Raw genomic sequence first — 20,155 nt, forward strand, 5'->3', positions numbered from 1 at the left:
TTCATTTTACTGAGACTCAGTTTTAGAGAGACAGAGTAGTTTAATGTGATTGCTTCCAAACCTGGCAGCAGCATCTAAGAATTTTTTTTTTTTTTTTAATGCAGGTACCTAGGAAACATCACAGGAAATTCAGATTGTGTAGGTCCAGCTGGGGTCTGGAAGTAAATTGAGGTCATTTAGCTCTCCTTAAGGGCCCCCTCCAGTTTTCCAATGTCATGATCCTGAAAGGCAGACTAATTATTAAACCCATTTTTTCCTTCATCCTTAGTTCTCTATGGGTTGCCGTCTGCTATCACAGGAAACCAAGAAAGGTCACAGACCCAACTGAAAACAAATCAAAGATAAACCACTGGTATAGGGGATTCATACAAGAGAGGAATTTAGGGAAACTGATTGGAGGGATGAAAAAGCCCTAGGAAAGGCAGGTGTTAGAGAATGGAAGAAAATAAATGAACTGGACTTCATTATATTACATGTTACATTTCCTGTCTCAGGGATTGTGAGCATCTAACACTTGGCTATTTCTTTTCCTGTCCTGTTTTAAAGTGAAAGTCTTAAAGAAAAGAAGAAAATTGTGAGAGTATTTTGTTTGTACTTTATACTATTCAAGAAGGATATTAAGGGAGTTAATATAAGGCTAAATATTGAATGCATAAATATTGCTCTATAATTCTCTGTAATTACTTTAGTAATTCAGTGAAAGATGAATCCATCCATCCTCTAGATCTTACCCAAGGAGTTGTGTTTCAGCTCCTCAAAAGCAAAGGTAGAGTCATATGGCTCCTTCAGGATGTAGGCCTCTAACATAAGTTGCACATACGAATATTTTGAGGGTATGTTTGCTCTCTCCTAAAAGCTTTTAATTTTTTGCATAAAGATTTTTAAATTCCAGCATCTTTACTTTTTAATAAAATGCATTGTTTTAAGGGAGAAACCTTTGAGGTCCCAGAAATTGTTCCATTTCGCATGACTCATAATATGGTTAATGGAATGGGTCCTATGGGAACAGAAGGTCTTTTTCGAAGAGCTTGTGAAGTTACAATGAGGCTGATGCGAGATCAGAGAGAACCTTTAATGAGGTAATCATCTATATTTTGTAAACAGTAGTAACTTTGAATGTGATTATTGGTTTCTAAGTTGTTTTCTTTATATAGAGCTACTTTATACTGGTTGAAGTAGATGTTTTTTGGGGGGCTTTTTTGGGTCTTTTTTTTCTTTTTTTCGGTATGTGGGCCTCTCACTGTTGTGGCCTCTCCTGTTGCGGAGCACAGGCTGCGGACGCGCAGGCTCAGCTGCCATGGCTCACGGGCCCAGCCGCTCCGCGGCATGTGGTATCTTCCCGGACCGGGGCACGAACCCTTCCCCTGCATCGGCAGACGGACTCTCAACCACTGCGCCACCAGGGAAGCCCTGAAGTGGATGTTTTTTAATAATAGCTTTTATTAAGATATATTTTACATACCATAAAATTTAGTCTTTTTTTTTTCTTAATTTATTTTTGGCTGCATTGGGTTTTCATTGCTGCTTTCTCTAGTTACGGCAAGCGGGGGCTACTCTTCCTTGCAGTGCGTGGGCTTCTCATTGTAGTGGCTTCTCTTTGTTGTGGAGCACAGGCTCTAGGCACACGGGCTTCAGTAGTTGTAGCATGCAGGCTCAGTAGTTGTGGCTCGCAGGCTCTAGAGCACAGGCTCAGTAGTTGTGGTGCACGGGCTGAGTTGCTCCATGGCATGTGGGATCTTCCCAGACCAGGGCTCAAACCCGTGTTCCCTGCATTGGCAGGCGGATTCTTAACCACTACATTACCAGGGACGTCCAAAATCTGGTCTTTTAATATACATACTACGGTGGTTTTAGTATATTCACAAGATTGTGTGACCATCACTGCTATCTAATTATGAAACATTTTCATCACCTCCAAAAGAAATTAGCAGTCACTCCCTAACTCTACTCCCCACCATCTCCTAGCAACCACGAATCTTTCTGTCTCTATAGATTTGCCTATTCTGGATATTTCATATATAAGTAGAATTATACAACATTTGGCCTTTAGTGTCTGTTTTCTTTCAGTAGCATGATGTTTTTAAGGTTTATCTATGCTCTAGCATGTATCAGTACTTCATTCTTTTTTATTGTCAAATAATATTCTATTATATGGATATACCACCTTTCGTTTATCCATTCATCAATTAATGGACATTTGGGATTGTTTTGGCTGTTGTGAATAGTGTAGCTGTGAACATCTGTGTACAGGTTTTATGTGGATATATGTTTTCAGTTCTCTTGGTTATACCTATGAGTAGGATTCTGGATATGTTAACTCTAAGCTTAACATTTTGAGGAACTTTCAAACTGTTTTCCAAAGCAGATGTAATATGTTATAGTCCCACTAGCAATGTCTAAGTGTTCCAATTTCTTCACATCCTTACCAAAACTTGTTATTGTCTATCTATATTATTTTATCCATCTTGATGGGTATGAAATTGTATCTAATTGTGTTTTAATTTGCATTTCCCTAATGACCAGTTATGTTGAGCATCTTTACATGTTTATTGGTCACTCGCATAACTTCTTTGGACGAATGTCTATTTAAATCCTTTGCCCGTTTTTTTTAATTGGATTATTTGTTTTTTTTAACATCTTTATTGGAGTATAATTGCTTTACAATGGTGTGTTAGTTTCTGCTGTATAACAAAGTGAATCAGCTATACATATACATTTATCCCCATTTCTCCTTCCTCTGGCGTCTCCCTCCGACCCTCCCTATCCCACCCCTCTAGGTGGACACAAAGCACCAAGCTGATCTCCCTGTGCTATGCAGCTGCTTCCCACTAGCTATCTATTTTACATTTGGTAGTGCATATATGTCCATGCCATGCTCTCACTTCATCCCAGATTACCCTCCCCCCTCCCCATATCCTCAAGCCCATTCTCTACATCTGCATCTTTATTCCTGTCCTGTCCCTAGTTTCTTCAGAACATTTTTTTTTTAGATTCCATATATATGTGTTAGCATACGATATTTGTTTTTCCCTTTCTGACTTACTTCACTCTGTATGACAGTCTCTAGGTCCATCCACCTCACTGCAAATAACTCAATTTTGTTTCTTTTTTATGCCTGCATAATATTCCATTGTATATATGTGCCACATCTTCTTTATCCATTCATCTGTTGATGGACACTTAGGTTGCTTCCATGTCCTGGCTATTGTAAATACTGCTGCAATGAACATTATGGTACATGACTCTTTTTGAATTATGGTTTTCTCAGGGTATATGCCCAGTAGTGGTATTGCTGGGTTGTATGGTAGTTCTATTTTTAGTTTTATAAGGAACTTCCATACTGTTCTCCATAGTGGCTGTATCTGTTTACATTCCCACCAACAATGCAAGAGGGTTCCCTTTTCTCCACACCCTCTCCAGCATTTATCGTTTGTAGATTTTTTGATGATGGCCATTCTGACTGGTGTGAGATGATATCTCATTGTACTTTTGATTTGCATTTCTCTAACGATTAATGATGTTGAGCATTCTTTCACGTGTTTGTTGGCAATCTGTATATCTTCTTTGGAGAAATGTATATTTATATCTTCTGCCCATTTTTGGATTGGGTTGTTTGTTTTTTTGATATTGAGCTGCATGAGCTGCTTGTAAATTTTGGAGATTAATCCTTGGCCAGTTGCTTCGTTTGCAAATATTTTCTCCCATTCTGAGGGTTGTCTTTTTGTCTTGTTTATGGTTTCCTTTGCTGTGCAAAAGCTTTTAAGTTTCATTAGATCCCATTTGTTTATTTTTGTTTTTATTTCCATTTCTCTAGGAGGTGGGTCAGAAAGGATCTTGCTGTGATTTATGTCATAGAGTGTTCTGCCTATGTTTTCCTCTAAGAGTTTGATAGTGTCTGGCCTTACATTTAGGTCTTTAACCCATTTTGAGTTTATTTTTGTGTATGGTGTTAGGGACTGTTCTAATTTTGTTCTTTTACATGTAGCTGTCCAGTTTTCCCAGCACCACTTACTGAAGAGGCTGTCTTTTTTCCATTGTATATTCTTGCCTCCTTTATCAAAAATAAGGTGACCATATATGTGTGGGTTTATCTCTGGGCTTTCTACCCTGTTCCATTGATCTGTATTTCTGTTTTTGCCAGCACCATTTTTGAAGAGATTATTTTTCTTTTTTTTTTTCTTCTTTTTTTGGTACGCGGGCCTCTCACTGTCGTGGCCTCTCCCGTTGTGGAGCACAGGCTCCGGACGCGCAGGCTCAGCGGCCATGGCTTACGGGCCCAGCCGCTCTGCGGCATGTGGGATCTTCCTGGACTGGGGCATGAACCCGCATCTCCTGCATCGGCAGGCGGACTCCCAACCACTGTGCCACCAGGGAAGCCCTATTTTTCTCTATTTAATTGTCTTGACATTTCTGTTGAAAATCAATTGACCATACATGTAAGGGTGTATTTCTAGATACTCAGTTTTATTCCATTGATCTGTATGTCTAACCTTATGCCAATAGCACATTCTCCTGATTACTATAGCTTTGTAGTATGTTTTGAAGTCAGGAAGTGTGAATCCTCTGACTTTTTTTTCTTTTTCAAGACTATTTGACTGTTATGAGTCTCTTGCATTTCCATATGCATTTTAAGATCATCTTGCCAATTTCTGCAAAGGCCAGCCTGGATTTTGATAGGAATGGCATTGAATCTGTAAATCAATTTAGGGAGTATTGCCATCTTAAGTCTTTTGATCCATGAACATAGGATATCTTTCCATTTATTTAAGTCTTCTTCAATTTCTTTCAACGTTTTATAATTTTTCGTTTGTAAATCTTGTATTTAACTTTTTAAAAATGTGTTCCTAAGTATTTCTAAATGGAATTTTTTCCTTAATTTCATGTTTGGATTGTTCATTGCTAGTGTATAGAAATATAACTAAATTTTTATATTGATCTTGTATCCTGCAACCTTAATGAACTCATTTGTTAGTTGTCATAGTTATTTTTGCAGATACCTTAAGATTTTCTCTCTACAACAACAGGTCACCTGTAGATAGGGATAGTTTTACTTTTTCTAATCTAATCTCAGTGCCTTTTCTTTTTCTTGCCTAATTGCCCTAGCTAGATCAATGTCAAATAGCCATGGCGAGACATCTACATCCTTGTCTTGTTCCTAATCTTAGGGGTGAAGAAGCCAGTCTTTTACCATTAAATATGATGTTAGCTGTGGGAAGTAGTTTTTCGAAAGGACATTTAAAGCTCACTTATTCACTTTTTTATTTAAAACCTGTCTACCAGGCATTATGGTAGAATACATTGGATAGTTAGATGTAGGCAAAGCAAGTTCTCTGAAGGAGGAAGCATAGCATTTTCTGAAACGGTAGTAATGTGTTTTGTAAGAGTATTACCATTAGCTTCTCATCCTTCAGTAGTTATCCTTCACCTAAGTGTTGACTTTAATGAGAGTTCTTTTTACAAAGATAACATTGTATTATTACCATAATATTTGTTTCCATTTTAGTGTCTTAAAGACTTTTCTACATGATCCTCTTGTGGAATGGAGTAAACCAGTGAAAGGGCATTCCAAAGCACCACTGAATGAAACAGGGGAAGTTGTCAACGAAAAGGTTAGTAGAAGGTGTAGCTTGATATGAACCGATATTGTATATCTCTACAAATGGGAACTAATTCTAAATACTGTCAGTGACTGACCATTGAATACTCTGAAATTTAGTTCTCTATCTAGTATGACAAGGCCATAAGTTTTCTTTATTGTCATTACTAATGTTAACATTCTTATCATTAGTATAGTAAAAACAGAGTTCAACACATGCTTGTTTAACCATAAACAAATCACAGTTATGATATAGAGTGGGAAAAACTTGAACACAAATTGCCTGAATTTATAGAGCAGCAGGTCTCAGCTTCAATATGTAGAACTCTTTACTAACATAGTAGTCCCTTGCCCCTTGATTTCCATGGGGGATAGGTTCCAGGACCCCCCTGTGGATACGAAAATCCTGGAATGCTCAACTCCCGTATATAAGATGCTGTAGGATTTGTATATAACCTGTGTATATCGTCCCATATACTTCAAGTCATCTCTAGATTACTTATAATACCTAGTACAATGTAAATACCATGTAAATAGTTGCAAATACAGTGTAAATGCTATGTAAATAGTTGCTGGTGCATGGCAAGTTGAAGTTTTCCTTTTTGGAACTTTATGGAATTTTTTTCCCCTGAATATTTTCAGTCCGTGGTTGGTTGAATCATTGGCTGCAGAGAGCTGACTATATTAGCCGAATCCTCAAATTTTCCAGATAGTTATTTTAAATAAGTTAGAATAGATTTGAGGATTGTTTTTCTAATTACATCATTCTCACTTTTGCATTCTGATATGCTTTCTTGATTGAGAAAAATATGTAGAATTCCAAGTAGCTCACTTAGAACTCCCATTTGCATATAACATAATCTAAACATTAGGCATTAGAGTATTGTTGCTGTTATTAGAATACTAATATTCAAATGTTTAAGTCCTAAACACTTTTCAGAGTAGATTTTTTTATACTATTATTTTTCTAGACTCCTAACATGGAAGAGATTCCCTTGTATTTCAGAGTCCTGAAAAATGTCCAGTTGATGTTAGATCAACATTGCAAGCCTCGAGATCAGTATCTCAAGTTATTGTATTTGTTTCATTGCTTCTCTCCTTTGTCTGCATTTGCTCTTACAAAAGGGGTAATGATCAGTAAAATGGCATTAATATTTGTTAGATAAAAGAAAGGCAGTAATTCCAAATTATAAACATCTACATGTCATTGGGTCTAGTCCTTATGATTTTCAATTTCTTTTTAGGCCAAAACCCATGTTCTTGACATTGAGCAGAGACTACAAGGTGTAATCAAGACCCGAAATAGAGTGACAGGACTGCCGTTATCTATTGAAGGACATGTGCATTACCTTATACAAGAAGCAACTGATGAAAACTTGCTATGCCAGATGTACCTTGGTTGGACCCCATATATGTGAAATGGAGTTACTTCAAAGAATATGTTAATAATCTAAAATTAATGCACTTGGATCATTAATCTGTGGTTGTATCTATTCAGTTCCAAAGTACAACTTATGTTTATGTTCTCACAGTAACTGATATTTCTCCCTGATTGTTAACAATATTTAAAATAATATATGTTGTTAAATAAACTGCTTTCTTAACATATACTGTGTATAACTGGAGAAATGGAATATCATATGTTCTTATGCTCTTACAAAGATGTATTTGCGAGAAACAAGCCAGCCTAATTTCATTTTACAACTTTCGTTGATTTTAAGTACTAACATAAGGATTCATTTGAACAAAAAATCATATTGAATAAATACTGTAGACAAAGCACGGATCCCCTTCCCTCTGGGAACTTTCTAGTAAGAGAGATGTAAACATAAATAGCACATCATTAAGTTCACTTAGTAATACTCTTTTTGTATTTGTTGAAAATGTGATAGGGAAAAATAATTAGCCAATTAACATGAATATGAAAACTATATAAACATTCTGTAATTTTAAAGATGCTGCCATACTAAGTGTACCAGAATGCAGAATCCAGTGGTTGGGGGAAACAGCATTACTTAAAATTTCATGAGGTTTTATAATCTAAAAAATTTTAACGTTAAATTTGGGGGTACATTTTATTGCAGAAGATTTAAAATAATTCCAAAGCAAAGAGGTTATTACATACAAATAAATGAAAACATAATCTTTTTGTAACAGATAATTTCACTTAAGTTTACCTTACAAAATTCTGCCTTTTTGTACAGTTGAAGTGTGATGGGGGAAAATATAATAACCCAAGAGGTATAAATGTGAAAACTAAACGTATACTTTCCTATCGAAGGCCTAATGTTAAGAGTTAAAGAGGAAGCTGGGTGGAGGGGAGTTAGGAAATCATTTTACGCAAATAATTTGGAAAAGAACGTTTTTAAGAGAAATTTTTGTTGTATCCTGAAAGAAAAAATTTCCGCTCACAAAACAAACTAAACCAAATAAATCATCAGACCTTTCCAAATCTGTGTTGAAAAACAGAGATTAGTAATCCCATAAAACGGAAGCAGCCAGGACTCTTCCAGTCGTCTCGTGAGGTTTTCACCCCCTTCCAAATCCACTTAACAGCGCTCAGGTCTGTCAACTGACATTTTCAGAACTGAATTTCACACACGCGTTCAAAAACGCCTGGCGCTCTTAAATGTAACCAGGCAGCTCCGCGGCAGCGAGTTCGGGCCGGGGCTAGAGCCCCGCCCCGGAGATGCAGTCTCGAAGCCGGCCGCTCTAGGCCCGGCGGCCGCTCTCTATGGTTGGCCGGGCGGTGTGTTGTCATCTGCGGAGCGACGGCCCGAGGCGGCAGCGTAGGCCCCGGCGGGGCGTTTGGTTTCGATTTGGCCCTGACTTGAGTTAGTACTGACGGTCGAAATGGGAGTCCCTAAGTTTTATCGATGGATCTCGGAGCGGTATCCCTGCCTCAGCGAAGTGGTGAAGGAGCATCAGGTGGGTAAGCAAGGGGTCAGAGGCCCAGAAGGCGGAGGACCCGGGGCTCGGCGGCCCTTTCTCCACCCTGGGACCGGGGGTCTCCGCCGCCTCCTTCTTGCTCGTCGTCAGCTGGCTGAGTGGCGAAGGGAGGGGAGCAGAACGTTTGAGGACACCCTGGTGATCTGAGTGGGGGCGAAGACGCAAGTCGCTCTCCTGTGGGCAGAGCGGCGGGGATGCGGCTGTTCTGACAGCTTCTGCCCGGGCCGGGCCTGCCGCGACTTCGCAATCAAGTCCCGGGGGGGAGCGCTTTCGGGAGTGCTTCCCTTTCCTCCCCAGGGAGCTGCAGGTTTCGTTTTTCTTTTTGGAGGTGGGATGGTTGTCCTCCTAGGACCTTCCCCCAATCCCCAGCCAGAGCAACAGGCCTACGTACAAACAATAATATCGGCCAACGCAGTTGAATCCCCTTGTTTACTTTCGCGTATCTAGAGCTGCATCCCGCCCTACCCCCAACGCGTAGACTTTTTGACGTGGCTGATGGTTCATATTTATGATACAGTTCCTTACTCTTTTTCTGTTACCCCAAGGACCGTACCAATCCCCTGTTCCAAAAGAAATAAAAATACATTTGGACGGGGCCGGGGCAGTTATTTGGAAGCTTCATTGTGTGAATGTGTGTGTGTGTGAAAGAGAGAAGGGAGAGAGAGGGAGGAAGGAGATGAGGGAGGAAGGAGACGTGGGGTGAACGGAGAGAGAAACAGATTGTTAGAGCACTAATACTAGGAATAGTAATATTCGGTATATAATGACCCCAGGGCAACGTTTATGTGCAGACTTCAAAAATGTAGTTTAGGTATTAGAACTGCGGAAAAAAATAGTAAGCAGTCGTCTATTAGGTAAACTGGACTTTGGGTCTAGTATTTGTCACATTTAATGGTTTTGGTAGCTCTTTTGCCCATTTTATATTTTACAGGAAAAAGTCATTTTTGTCTCCGAATGGAGGCGTGGGTTCAAATCCCACTTCTGACACACACACACACACACATACACACACACACACACACACACACACAAAGTCATTTTTGAAATTCGTACAGCTAATTGAGTTAGTTGAGATGGATAGCATTGTATTAACATGGAGGGAAATAATACAGTGAACACCATCATGCTGTCTATTAAATTATGGTTTATTATTTTTAAAAAGTACTGTAAGCATGAAGATGGGGTTAAACTTCTGGAAAGGATTCTTTGTTGTTGGATTCCAGTCAGGTTTGGTATTGAGGAAAAAGCTTACCAAAAATTCCAGAATGGTGGTTTGTCTTTAATTTATTTGAAGCATGGGTTGAATTAGATTTAGGGAAACATTTCTTTCCAGAGAAGAGGATAAAAATGGTGACAACTAACTTAGGCGTTTCCTGGATCCTTCACTCAAATATTTGAGTACCTGCCATGCATCAGGCACTTTATCTCTAAATTGAAAAATTCAGACTAACTTGACAATGCACAATCTGTTCAGTAATCTTTTTACTCTCTACTCTTTGGCACAGAATTTGGTTTGGTGTAAGGATCTTGGATTTTCTCCATCTTGAGGAATTTTGTTACTGAACAAAAATAATGGCTTTAAGGCAATTTTATGACACGAACACTAACAATAGGTTTAAAACTTGGTTCATCAAAGTGATGTCTTTCAAAAAGAAATCACCAGCTACTCTCTCAAGCAGTACTTAAAATATGGTAGTTCCTAAGTCACAGCAGTTCAAAAGCTAGTCCTTGGGGAAAGGGACTGGATGGAGGGGTGGGTTCTGGGAAGATGGTGGCAGTGGTGACATAGCATAGTTTTTGGTTTCTCTGAATCCTCATTTGAAAACAGAAAGAGAAACTAGATAGCTAAATTTAAAATCCATAGAACAATTACAACAAAACCATGTGACAGGGTATCCCTATGAACCCCAAGATACAATTTGGTGGGGACAGACTACCGATAGCCTCTAGACCCAGTTGGTATTGGCATGTGTGCAAGAGGAAGAAGGAGAAATGGGGCAACATCTGATGAACCTGAGAGCAGAACTCCAGAATATTCACTAAGACTCTACAAGCCTATTAGATAGCAGTAGCTGTAACTGGGGGGTTTTAAAGGGCAGGAGCAGTCTAACTCCTGTGAACCCACAAAACTGACTTGGCAAGGTACCATTCTAAGGTAGAGCCCACCCTAAGGAGAAAGTGCTGGGAGTGAAATAAAATTTTATCAGGAAGGAGACAAGAGAGATAAGGTCAAGATAAAAGTGAGGGAGGGTTACAGAGTCAAGAAATCTTAGAAAACAAACCAGGCAAGCCACCATATTTTTTAATACTACCCCAAAATAGCAGAAGAGGGAGCTTTGTAAAGTTAAAGCTTTCCTGAACCCCTTCTCATTCCAAAAGTTCAGGAAAATTAAGTTTACATAAAAATGAATGATAGAAAAGTGTCAAGGTCAAATAGTATACAAAGTTATTATGGGGGAAAAGAGGAACAAAATAATATTCATACAGACAGTAAAAGCTTGCAATAAAAACATGCACACATAACAGACCAAAACTATAACCTACTATTTCAGAATGAGCTAAAGGCACTAAGAAAATAAGACATGAAAGAACAACATATATCAATTACAAAAACTCAGGAATAAGGTGACAGAACCTAAAGAAAATGAGACATAAATGGCAAAATCACGCCAGAAGTGAAGCCTAAAGTAGTAGCAAGGCAAAAACAAATGATGCCGCAAGAAGAAAATAGAAGGGGGAAATAAGAGAAAATTTTAGAAGATAAAAAGGTTCAAAGCAATATAACAGAACAAATACTAAAACTGTAATTAAAGAAACCTTTCCTGAAATTGAAAAGAAAAAATTGAAGCCATGTTGAAAGAATATACCATGTACCCAAGAATATTGACTCAGATGACCAGCATCAAGACATGTTCTAGTTAAATTCATGGACTTTAAAGAAAAAGAGAAAAAAGCTTTTGTCACCTACAAGAAAGGAACATATGACTTGTAAGGGAAAGAAAATCAGGTTCCCATCATAGTTTTTCACAGTAGTGCTTTATGCCAGAAAAAAATGGAGTAACATAAAGATACTCAACTGACTTTTTAAAAAAAATTTTATTTTTTTATTTATTTATTATTTTTGCCTGTGTTGGGTCTTCGTTTCTGTATGAGGGCTTTCTCTAGTTGTGGCGAGTGGGGGCCACTCTTCATCACGGTGCGCGGGCCTCTCACCATCGCGGCCTCTCTTGTTGCGGAGCACAGGCTCCAGACGCGCAGGCTCAGTAGTTGTGGCTCACGGTCCCAGTCGCTTCGTGGCATGTGGGATCTTCCCAGACCAGGACCGTGTCCCCTGCATTGGCAGGCAGATTCTCAACCACTGCACCACCAGGGAAGCCCTCGACTGACTCTTAAGTATAAACAATAAGCTGGTCAAATGATCAGTGTAGGAGAAGTCAGGCAATATTGTTCCTTTGAGCACTTTCTTGAGGAATCTGCCAGAGAATGAGCTTCAGACAATCAAAAGGACTGGGGAAATATCAACATAAATGCCAGTGGTGAACATTAAATATAATTTCCTGTAGAACAAAATCAAAATAAGAGTGAAGAGAGAGTTTAGTGTATAATGGCTATGTGTTCTGACAATGTTTAGATAGCACAACTATAAAATAAATGGGAGTAAGAGAGAATTGGGGAAAAGTTAGGCAAAAAAAATTATATTACCATTAATCATATTAGTGGTAATATTAATATTGTTTTTCTGAAACTCGTGTGTGTGATATGATAAATACCTAATTAAAGGGTATTTTATTTTATTTATTTTTTTGCGGTACACGGGCCTCTCACTGTTGTGGCCTCTCCTGTTGCGGAGCACAGGCTCTGGACGCGCAGGCTCAGCGGCCATGGCTCACGGGCCCAGCCGCTCCGTGGCATGTGAGATCTTCCCAGACCGGGTCACGAACCCGTGTCCCCTGCATCGGCAGGCGGACTCTCAACCACTGCGCCACCAGGGAAGCCCCACAGTTCCCAATTTTGAAAACCTTTCCTGTACCACTGGGTAACCGAGAGGCAGAATGATCCCCTTTATAAAAGTATTACAATTAATAAAAAGGAAGTGATAGAATATCACCATTTTGCAACCTCAAATAAGTTAATAGAAATAGGCATTAAGCACCAATGGCTGGTAATATTAGAAAAAAGAAAGAAAGGTGACACAAACAAATAGTAGAGCTTAACTCTATTCCTATTTTAGAGAATTCTTGACATGGATAGTATATACAAGACTTATATTGGTGTTTGAATGTGTACACACCTAGAACTATTTTTGATGCCTAGTTCAAGTGGTCCAGTAGTTTGGTAGAAGTATATTATGACTATAAAAGTATAGTTATTTCATAAATCTGTATTGAATATAAAAATTATGTACCATAGGATCCAAAAATACGGAGATATATAATATTTTGTGCAGTCTTATCTTACTGTTAGCATATTTCTTGTTCAGTGAAGGCTTGGGAGTGTAAGGAGTTAAGTAAATAAGTAAATAGGGAGAAAGAAAGGAAGGAAAGGAGAGGGAGGAGGGATGAAACCAAGCAAAACATTATTTTTTAAAAAAAGCACTTTCCTTAAAGTTGAGGACAATAGACTAGACCAGAATGTGGAAATTACAGAAAGATTATAAAATACCAAACAAACAAAAAACAAAGCCTAATACAGAAAATCCAAGGGGAAGTTGCACGTCTACTATATGCTTACTCAATGTCCTAGGTTACTGGAGGTAGATGGGGGAAAAGAATTAAACCCTCTGACCAATAACATTTACCATTCTAAGAAACCACAAATTGCCTATACACTATGGTCCAGTTTCTATGCAGATACATATGTAGATAAATATTTTCAATAAGTGGGATAATAATTTACCTGCTGTTTTATAAACTACTTTTGTCACTTGACCATATGTATTATGTACATTATCCCATGCCAAATATGAATCTATATTATAATTTGTAATTACTTTGTAGTATTCCCTTGTGTGGATGTACCATTATCAATTTTCTTTATTATTAGGCATTGTTTTCATTTTTTATCTTTTCTTTTTTTTAACTTTTTATTTTATATTGGAGTATAGTTGATTAACAATGTTGTGTTAGTTTCAGGTGTACAGCAAAGTGATTCAGTTACACATATATTGACACGTATCCTTTTTCAAATTCTTTTCCCATTTGTTACATAATATAATTTTTTATCTTTTCCGAACAGTACTGCCATGAATAATCTTGTACTTATGTCTTTGTGCACATTTCTGATTATTTCTCAGGATAAATTTCCAATAGTAGAAGTCCTGGGTCACAGATGTGCACACACACACACACACACACACACACACACACACAAAAGATGTGCACACCTCAAATTTTGATATATATTTTCATATTAGTTACACCAGTTTATATTCCCATCCCAGACTATTGGGTATATGTCTATGCCACCTCTCTCCCTTTTAGCCCTGTGATTTTCCTCTAATATAAAATGGGGAATCGAAATATCTCTCTTTTAAGATTGTTACCATAATTAAGTGAGAGAATGAATGTAAGTGTTTAGCCCAATGTTTGGCACCTAATAAGCTAATAAATGCCAGCTATTGCTTTTAATAACATGAAATATGCATTTCTCCAAATTCTTACCAATATTGGGTAACATCCATCTTTCTAATCTTTGCTAACATGATGGGGAAAATGATGTATCATTTTAATTAGAAATTTGGGAATGTTGAACATTTTTTTCATATCATTTAGACTTTTGTGTTTCTTCTTTTGAATTGCTTTGCATTTTCCATACTTACTTTTAACATATGCTCTTTTTCTTACTTGATATTTGAGGGTTGTTCTATACATTAGGAATGTTGACTTGGTCCTAATTTGCAAGTATTTTCCTGCATTTTGTCATTTTCAGTTGGGCTTGTTTATGGCACTATTTTTTCCCTACAAGATTTTAAAAATACATTTTTAGGTAGCCAACTCCATCATTTGTTTGATTTATGATTTCTAACTTTCCCACATGAAAATTGCCAAAATATTTGTATATAATTGTTTTACTTACATTTCTCACATTAAAATTTCTAATCCTTCTGGAATTTATTTTGTTATAAGGTGAAATACAGTTTTGTTTCCAAATAGTTACATAGGTGTCCCATCCCTTTCTTACACTGATTTGAAATGTCTCTTATATACTAAATTTCTGTGTACATTTGGACTACTTCTAAACTATTTGGTTCAATTAAACTGTCTATTTTATAATTAAAAATATCATATAGGGCAGGTTTTCCTTCATTACGCTCCCTTTAATATGCTCTCTTACATGTTTATTCTCCTAAGGAAACTTTGTAATCATTTTGTAAAGTACCCCCACCCCCTCAAAAAAAAAAATCACATTGAGATTTTGACTGAGTTTTTAGATTTCTTGAAACAAACAGTAAATCTTGAATGTACATTTAAAACCTCATGATCACAGTTGTCATTTCATTCGAGTCTAATACTCACTAAGGGCATTTAAATTTTTTTTACTTAGTCCAATCCTATGTAAATAGGTGTTTTATAAATGTATTTTTATGGTGTTCATTGATTCAAAGACCAAAACTTTTTACTCCTAAAACTCAAAGGCATGTTATTTTCTCAGTAACAGGAAAATGGATTGTTACCTATGCATATGGTAAAATTTGAATAATTGTTTCAGAGATAGTTTTCATTAAGTTTATACAAAAATGCCCATTATGTTTTTATGTTTGAAAATTCAAAATACTTTCCTTCAATTAGTATGTAAGGCAGACTACTCTCAGATCCCTTAATTACACTAGATATTAAGTTGTGCCCATTTTAGTTCCTTGTTAGTTTATATTTGTTTCAGTAGTGTTCCCATTACTTGTTCACAGACATTTAAATAGAGGAAACGTCAATCAGAGTCAGAACCATGAAGGCCTTTCTATAAAAGTAGATGCCTGTTAGCCAAAGTTTAGAAACTATTTAATCCACCTATAAAAAACAAATCAGTTTTCAAAGTTTCCTAAATTTCTTGGCATAATCTAAGCTTTTTAAGTTAATATAACCAAATTAATGATTCTGTTTCAGTGAAACCAGATATACAATAAGGCTTTAAATCACTTGTAAAACCTTTTAATGACCATGTACAAATAGCCTTTTGATATAAATGGGCATTATGTTACTCATTTATAGAGGAAATTGAGGCTTTGAGGAGTTAATGTCAAATTGTAGGAAGAAAGGAAACTAATATTTTGAGTACCAAATCAACCAAGAGCTTTATTTGGTGTTTTCTCAGGTTATCTTATTTTAAATAAGTAGATAATTTCCTGACAGTAAATGTGATCAAGCTTTAGGTGCATAATGTAACCACATAATATGTCTCTGTCTTACTTATTCCTCCTGTTTACTTTCTTTATTCAACTGTGATTTACTCAGTTTTTATATAATAAGAATAAGCCCCTGTATCCTGCTTTTGATCAGATGTCTAGGTATCTGTGTTTGATTATAATAATGATCTTGATCATTTTTCTTTGTTTTTTAGATTCCTGAATTTGATAACTTATACCTGGATATGAATGGTATTATACATCAGTGTTCCCATCCTAATGATGATGATGTTCACTTCAGAATTTCAGATGATAAAATCTTTACTGATATTTTTCACTACTTGGAGGTGTTGTTTCGCATTATTAAACCTAGGAAAGTGTTCTTCATGGCCGTTGACGGTGTGGCTCCTCGAGCAAAGATGAACCAGCAGCGTGGGAGGCGTTTTAGGTAAAACATTTATGGTTTATTTTCGAATACTGTTTAGATTAATAAAATATATTACTTCAAAGGTAATTGACTTAACACAGTGCATCTCCCATTCACGTTTCTTTTCTGCTTAAATTTCCCCCCAGAAGTGGAAGTATCTCAGACTTACAGTGTCATGTTTTATCAATCAAGTAAATGAATTAGGAATTCAAATGAGGTGTCATTTCTCAACATATATGATGGGTTGTATAAAGTTACTCTGTTGTTCTGTGTCACAAATTTTTCAGACTTCCTAAAACTTGGTAATTTGGAAATGGTAGTAGTAGAGAAAATTCCTAGAGTATTTCGTCCTGAGCTGTGGAACTGCAGAGTGAACTGAGAGATTGTTCTAATGAGAATATCACTGACATTTAATTTGACCCTGGGCTAGATGCTCACCCTGCTTGAACATGGGTCCCCACTGGGGAGAAAGGCAAATTAGATTAGAAGGGGATGGATAGAGTATGAGAAGAGAACTGAGTTAGGACACTAGAGATATTATCAGCCCAGTGTACGACCTGGGTAGTAGAAGCAAAAGGTTGAAAAGGAGTTGTATACAGAGAAGATTTTAAAGTCAAAATCCTGGACCTGTGGAATATTTCTAAATAACAATGAAAACATGCAGTGTCCTTGTTATGAGTAACAGGAGTAAAGTTAAGAGGGTTGTTGGAACTGAAGGAAAGACACCCTGAGTCTAGTGAGTTTGATAGGTCATTAGCCTAATAGATCCTTTCCTTTCATCACAATGGCAGGTAAAGAAGTAGAAAGGGCACCTATGAATCAGATGTGGAAATCATCAAGGAAGGTGGGAGAGTACCTTGGAGAAAGCTAGCAGTGAGAATGGGTAGAGGATGGTAAACTCTACTAATTTAAATATCAAAAGAGAAAAGATACTGAAGATATTGGAACTGTGAAATCCTTGAAGACAAGGGCCATCTCTTACTAAAATTTAGATTCTCAAGTACCACCCAAGACTTACTTAATCTGAACCTCTAAAAACTAGGCCCTGGAAACTATGTTTACCAGATTCCCCTGGTATTTGTTAAACTAGTTTTGGGGCGCTGCTGGGCTAGATAATCTAGTGTTGAGAAAGGGTTATATAAGCCCACTGTATCAATCAGTTGCAGGTAATAGAAATTTAACTATTCTGAGCAGAAAGAAATATAATACAGAGAATTGGGTGCTTATAAAAATCATTGTAAAAGCCAAAAGGTTGTGCATTTAGGTTAGCCTTTAAGAATGACTTCCAGAACAACATCATAGAACTCACCCACTGATGGCATCACTACTGCAACATTCAGGAAGGTGAAGGAGTTCAGAGGCCCTGACCAGAACAGGTAGTTCTAGGAATTTATTCCTTTAGCTCTGATCCAGAGATTAAGAAGCTAAGTCATATCCAGAAGCCTAGCTGCAGGGAAGCCTGAGAGTTTAATTTTTTTATAGCTTTCTTCCAACCTCTCCAGTATCAGAAGACAGACTAGGAGAGAGGAATGGGCGTCGAGGGCCAGTTGACCCTAACCACCACAAGCGTTCGCTCGGTACTGTGGCGGCATCGAGTGTGCCATGTTTCCTCCAAATCCCCCAGTCAGCTTTTCCTCATTCTCCATGACGACTGTTTTCTTTGCTCATAATCTTTAATCCTCATCACTTCGCATCTCTGCCATCTTTTAAATCTGCTGCCATCTGTCTTTCATCCCCACCGTGCCACTGAAACTTCCTTACAAGATTATTAATAGACTCCTTAAAGGGGCTAAATCTAGAGAATAATTCTGTCTTTATATTACTTCATTTATCTCTGGTATTTAGCAGTGTTGACCATTATTTCTTTCTTGAACTTCCTTCCCATGACCTTCAGGTAACTATACTCTGTGACCGGGGATGGAACCTGGGCCCCGGCAGTGGAAGTGCCAAGCTCTAACCACTGTACTCCAGGGAATTCTTTCTGACTGTACCTTCTTAATCTCCTTGTTACATTCTCTTCCTCTGCTTTGTCTCAAATATTGATGTTTCTTAAGGTTCCGTCCTGGGTCCTAAGATATCTTATCCAATGACTTTAAGTACTGAATCTGTACTGATGACTCCCAAACTTATCTTTCTGGTGGATATCTCTTTCCAGAGCTTGTATACATCCAAATGCTTGCTAAATGCCTCCTCTAGATACCATAGATACATTTCAGGCTTAATATATTCAGAACTGAACTCATCTTTGCCTCAAACCTGCCTTCCTTCTATGTTTCTGTGAATAACATCATGTAAATAACTGCTCAACTCCAAAGTCCAAGAGTAATTGGACTTCTCTCTCTTCCTTATTCCTCACATCTAAGTCATATCTACTTACTTCTTTTCATCTTTACTGCTACTGTCAGCCTAGGCCACCATAATCTTCTACCTAGATTACTTTAATAGTTTTGCCTTGCCCCTGTCCCAAACATTCTCTATATTGCAGCTACATTAGACATTATGGCTGTTTAATTTCTATCTCCCCACTAGAGTGTAAATTCCAAGAGGAGGAATCATTTCTTTTTTGTTGTATCCCAAGAACTTGTCACATAGTAACATTGAATAATCATTTCTTCAGTCAAAGAAGGAAGGGGAGAAAAGAGGAAAGAATGGCTTCCATTGGAGTGATTACAAATGAGTTGATATCTTCAGAGTCTTTGTTATATTGAAGAGGTTGGTAAGAGAGAGAGGTTAAATACGAAGAAGAGTTTGTTTATCACGGAAATAGAATTCCACAGGGCACAGTAGATAGAGCTAATAACAAGGCTATAGAAAATGTACATAAAGCAGGACTTCCTAACTTGTATGCCATGTGGCATATTTGTGTGCCACACATGGGTTACTGGAGAAGCCAGATTGGAATTGGGATGCCAGTATTCAAACCTGTGTCTATCGGACTCTAAAAATCATGTTCTTCTTAGTAAATCCTGTTGCCTCAAAAATGAGATCATTTTGGCTACTGATGTCATTAATGTTATTAGGCTTTCGCTTTAGATGTTTTCATGAGGAAACCCAAAGATATACATTACAATTTTATAATTATTTTTATATAATATTCTTAGAGATCATTTTAATGATGTACTTATTTGATATTATTAAATGTAGTGTGTATAATGAATGTTTATGCTATACTTTTGAAATTATTTCTAGAACTAATATGCTGTATATTTGTGATTAGAAAAGAATTACTTTATAATAAGTATTTGTAACATTCTTTGTCAGTTTTATACTGTTATAATGTTCTACTTCTATAGTCCCTAGCTGAAAAACTCAGTTCTATAAATGAAAAGAAACAATTCTGAGGCTCATCTTTATTGATTATAGACATTTCAAAACTTATATGTTTTGAACTTAAAATTGATGAATTAGTATTTTAGTTACAAAAACTTCTAAATAACCTTTTACTTTATGTAGAGATCTCTATTTTTTCCAGAAAGTTGAGCACTTCTTTTCCCCCTTAACATTTAAGGTCAGCAAAGGAGGCAGAAGACAAAATTAAAAAGGCAATAGAAAAAGGAGAAACTCTTCCTACAGAGGCCAGATTTGATTCCAACTGCATTACACCAGGTAAATTCACTGAGAGAAAAATTCTGGCAGATTTAAAATGTAAATGTAAATTTATTTCTCTTTTCTAACCTCTATTTATTTTGTCCTTAGGATTCTATTTGCTGTATTTTCCCAGTTATGTCTCTTCATGAGATGGTTTGGTCACCTTGGTCATAAATGCCCCTATGGAGACCCACTGTAGGGATTTACAGATGCTGATAAGGGCACCTATGGACAGGACTCTCCCAGATGCACAAAA

General features: G+C 37.2%; 2 protein-coding genes across 3 annotated transcripts in view; both read left to right on the forward strand.

The window, feature by feature from the left end:
• ATR (ATR checkpoint kinase) overlaps positions 1 to 7,183 on the forward strand; it is a 104,476-nt gene extending 97,293 nt beyond the window's left edge. The window contains exons 45-47 of the mRNA XM_082840232.1: positions 928 to 1,079; positions 5,504 to 5,609; positions 6,841 to 7,183. Coding sequence (XP_082696358.1) covers positions 928 to 1,079; positions 5,504 to 5,609; positions 6,841 to 7,014 — 432 coding nt within the window. The 3' untranslated portion in view covers positions 7,015 to 7,183. The remainder of the gene's footprint in view (positions 1 to 927; positions 1,080 to 5,503; positions 5,610 to 6,840) is intronic.
• A 1,231-nt stretch (positions 7,184 to 8,414) lies between these two features.
• The window catches only part of XRN1 (5'-3' exoribonuclease 1), a 100,926-nt gene continuing 89,185 nt past the window's right edge, over positions 8,415 to 20,155 (forward strand). For both annotated transcript variants that reach the window (XM_082840277.1, XM_082840278.1), the window contains exons 1-3: positions 8,415 to 8,524; positions 16,100 to 16,332; positions 19,820 to 19,917. In XM_082840277.1, coding sequence (XP_082696403.1) covers positions 8,450 to 8,524; positions 16,100 to 16,332; positions 19,820 to 19,917 — 406 coding nt within the window. In that variant the 5' untranslated portion in view covers positions 8,415 to 8,449. The remainder of the gene's footprint in view (positions 8,525 to 16,099; positions 16,333 to 19,819; positions 19,918 to 20,155) is intronic.

Source organism: Leucopleurus acutus (assembly GCF_964270905.1).
Source record: "Leucopleurus acutus genome assembly, chromosome: 5".
NCBI lineage: Eukaryota > Metazoa > Chordata > Mammalia > Artiodactyla > Delphinidae > Leucopleurus > Leucopleurus acutus.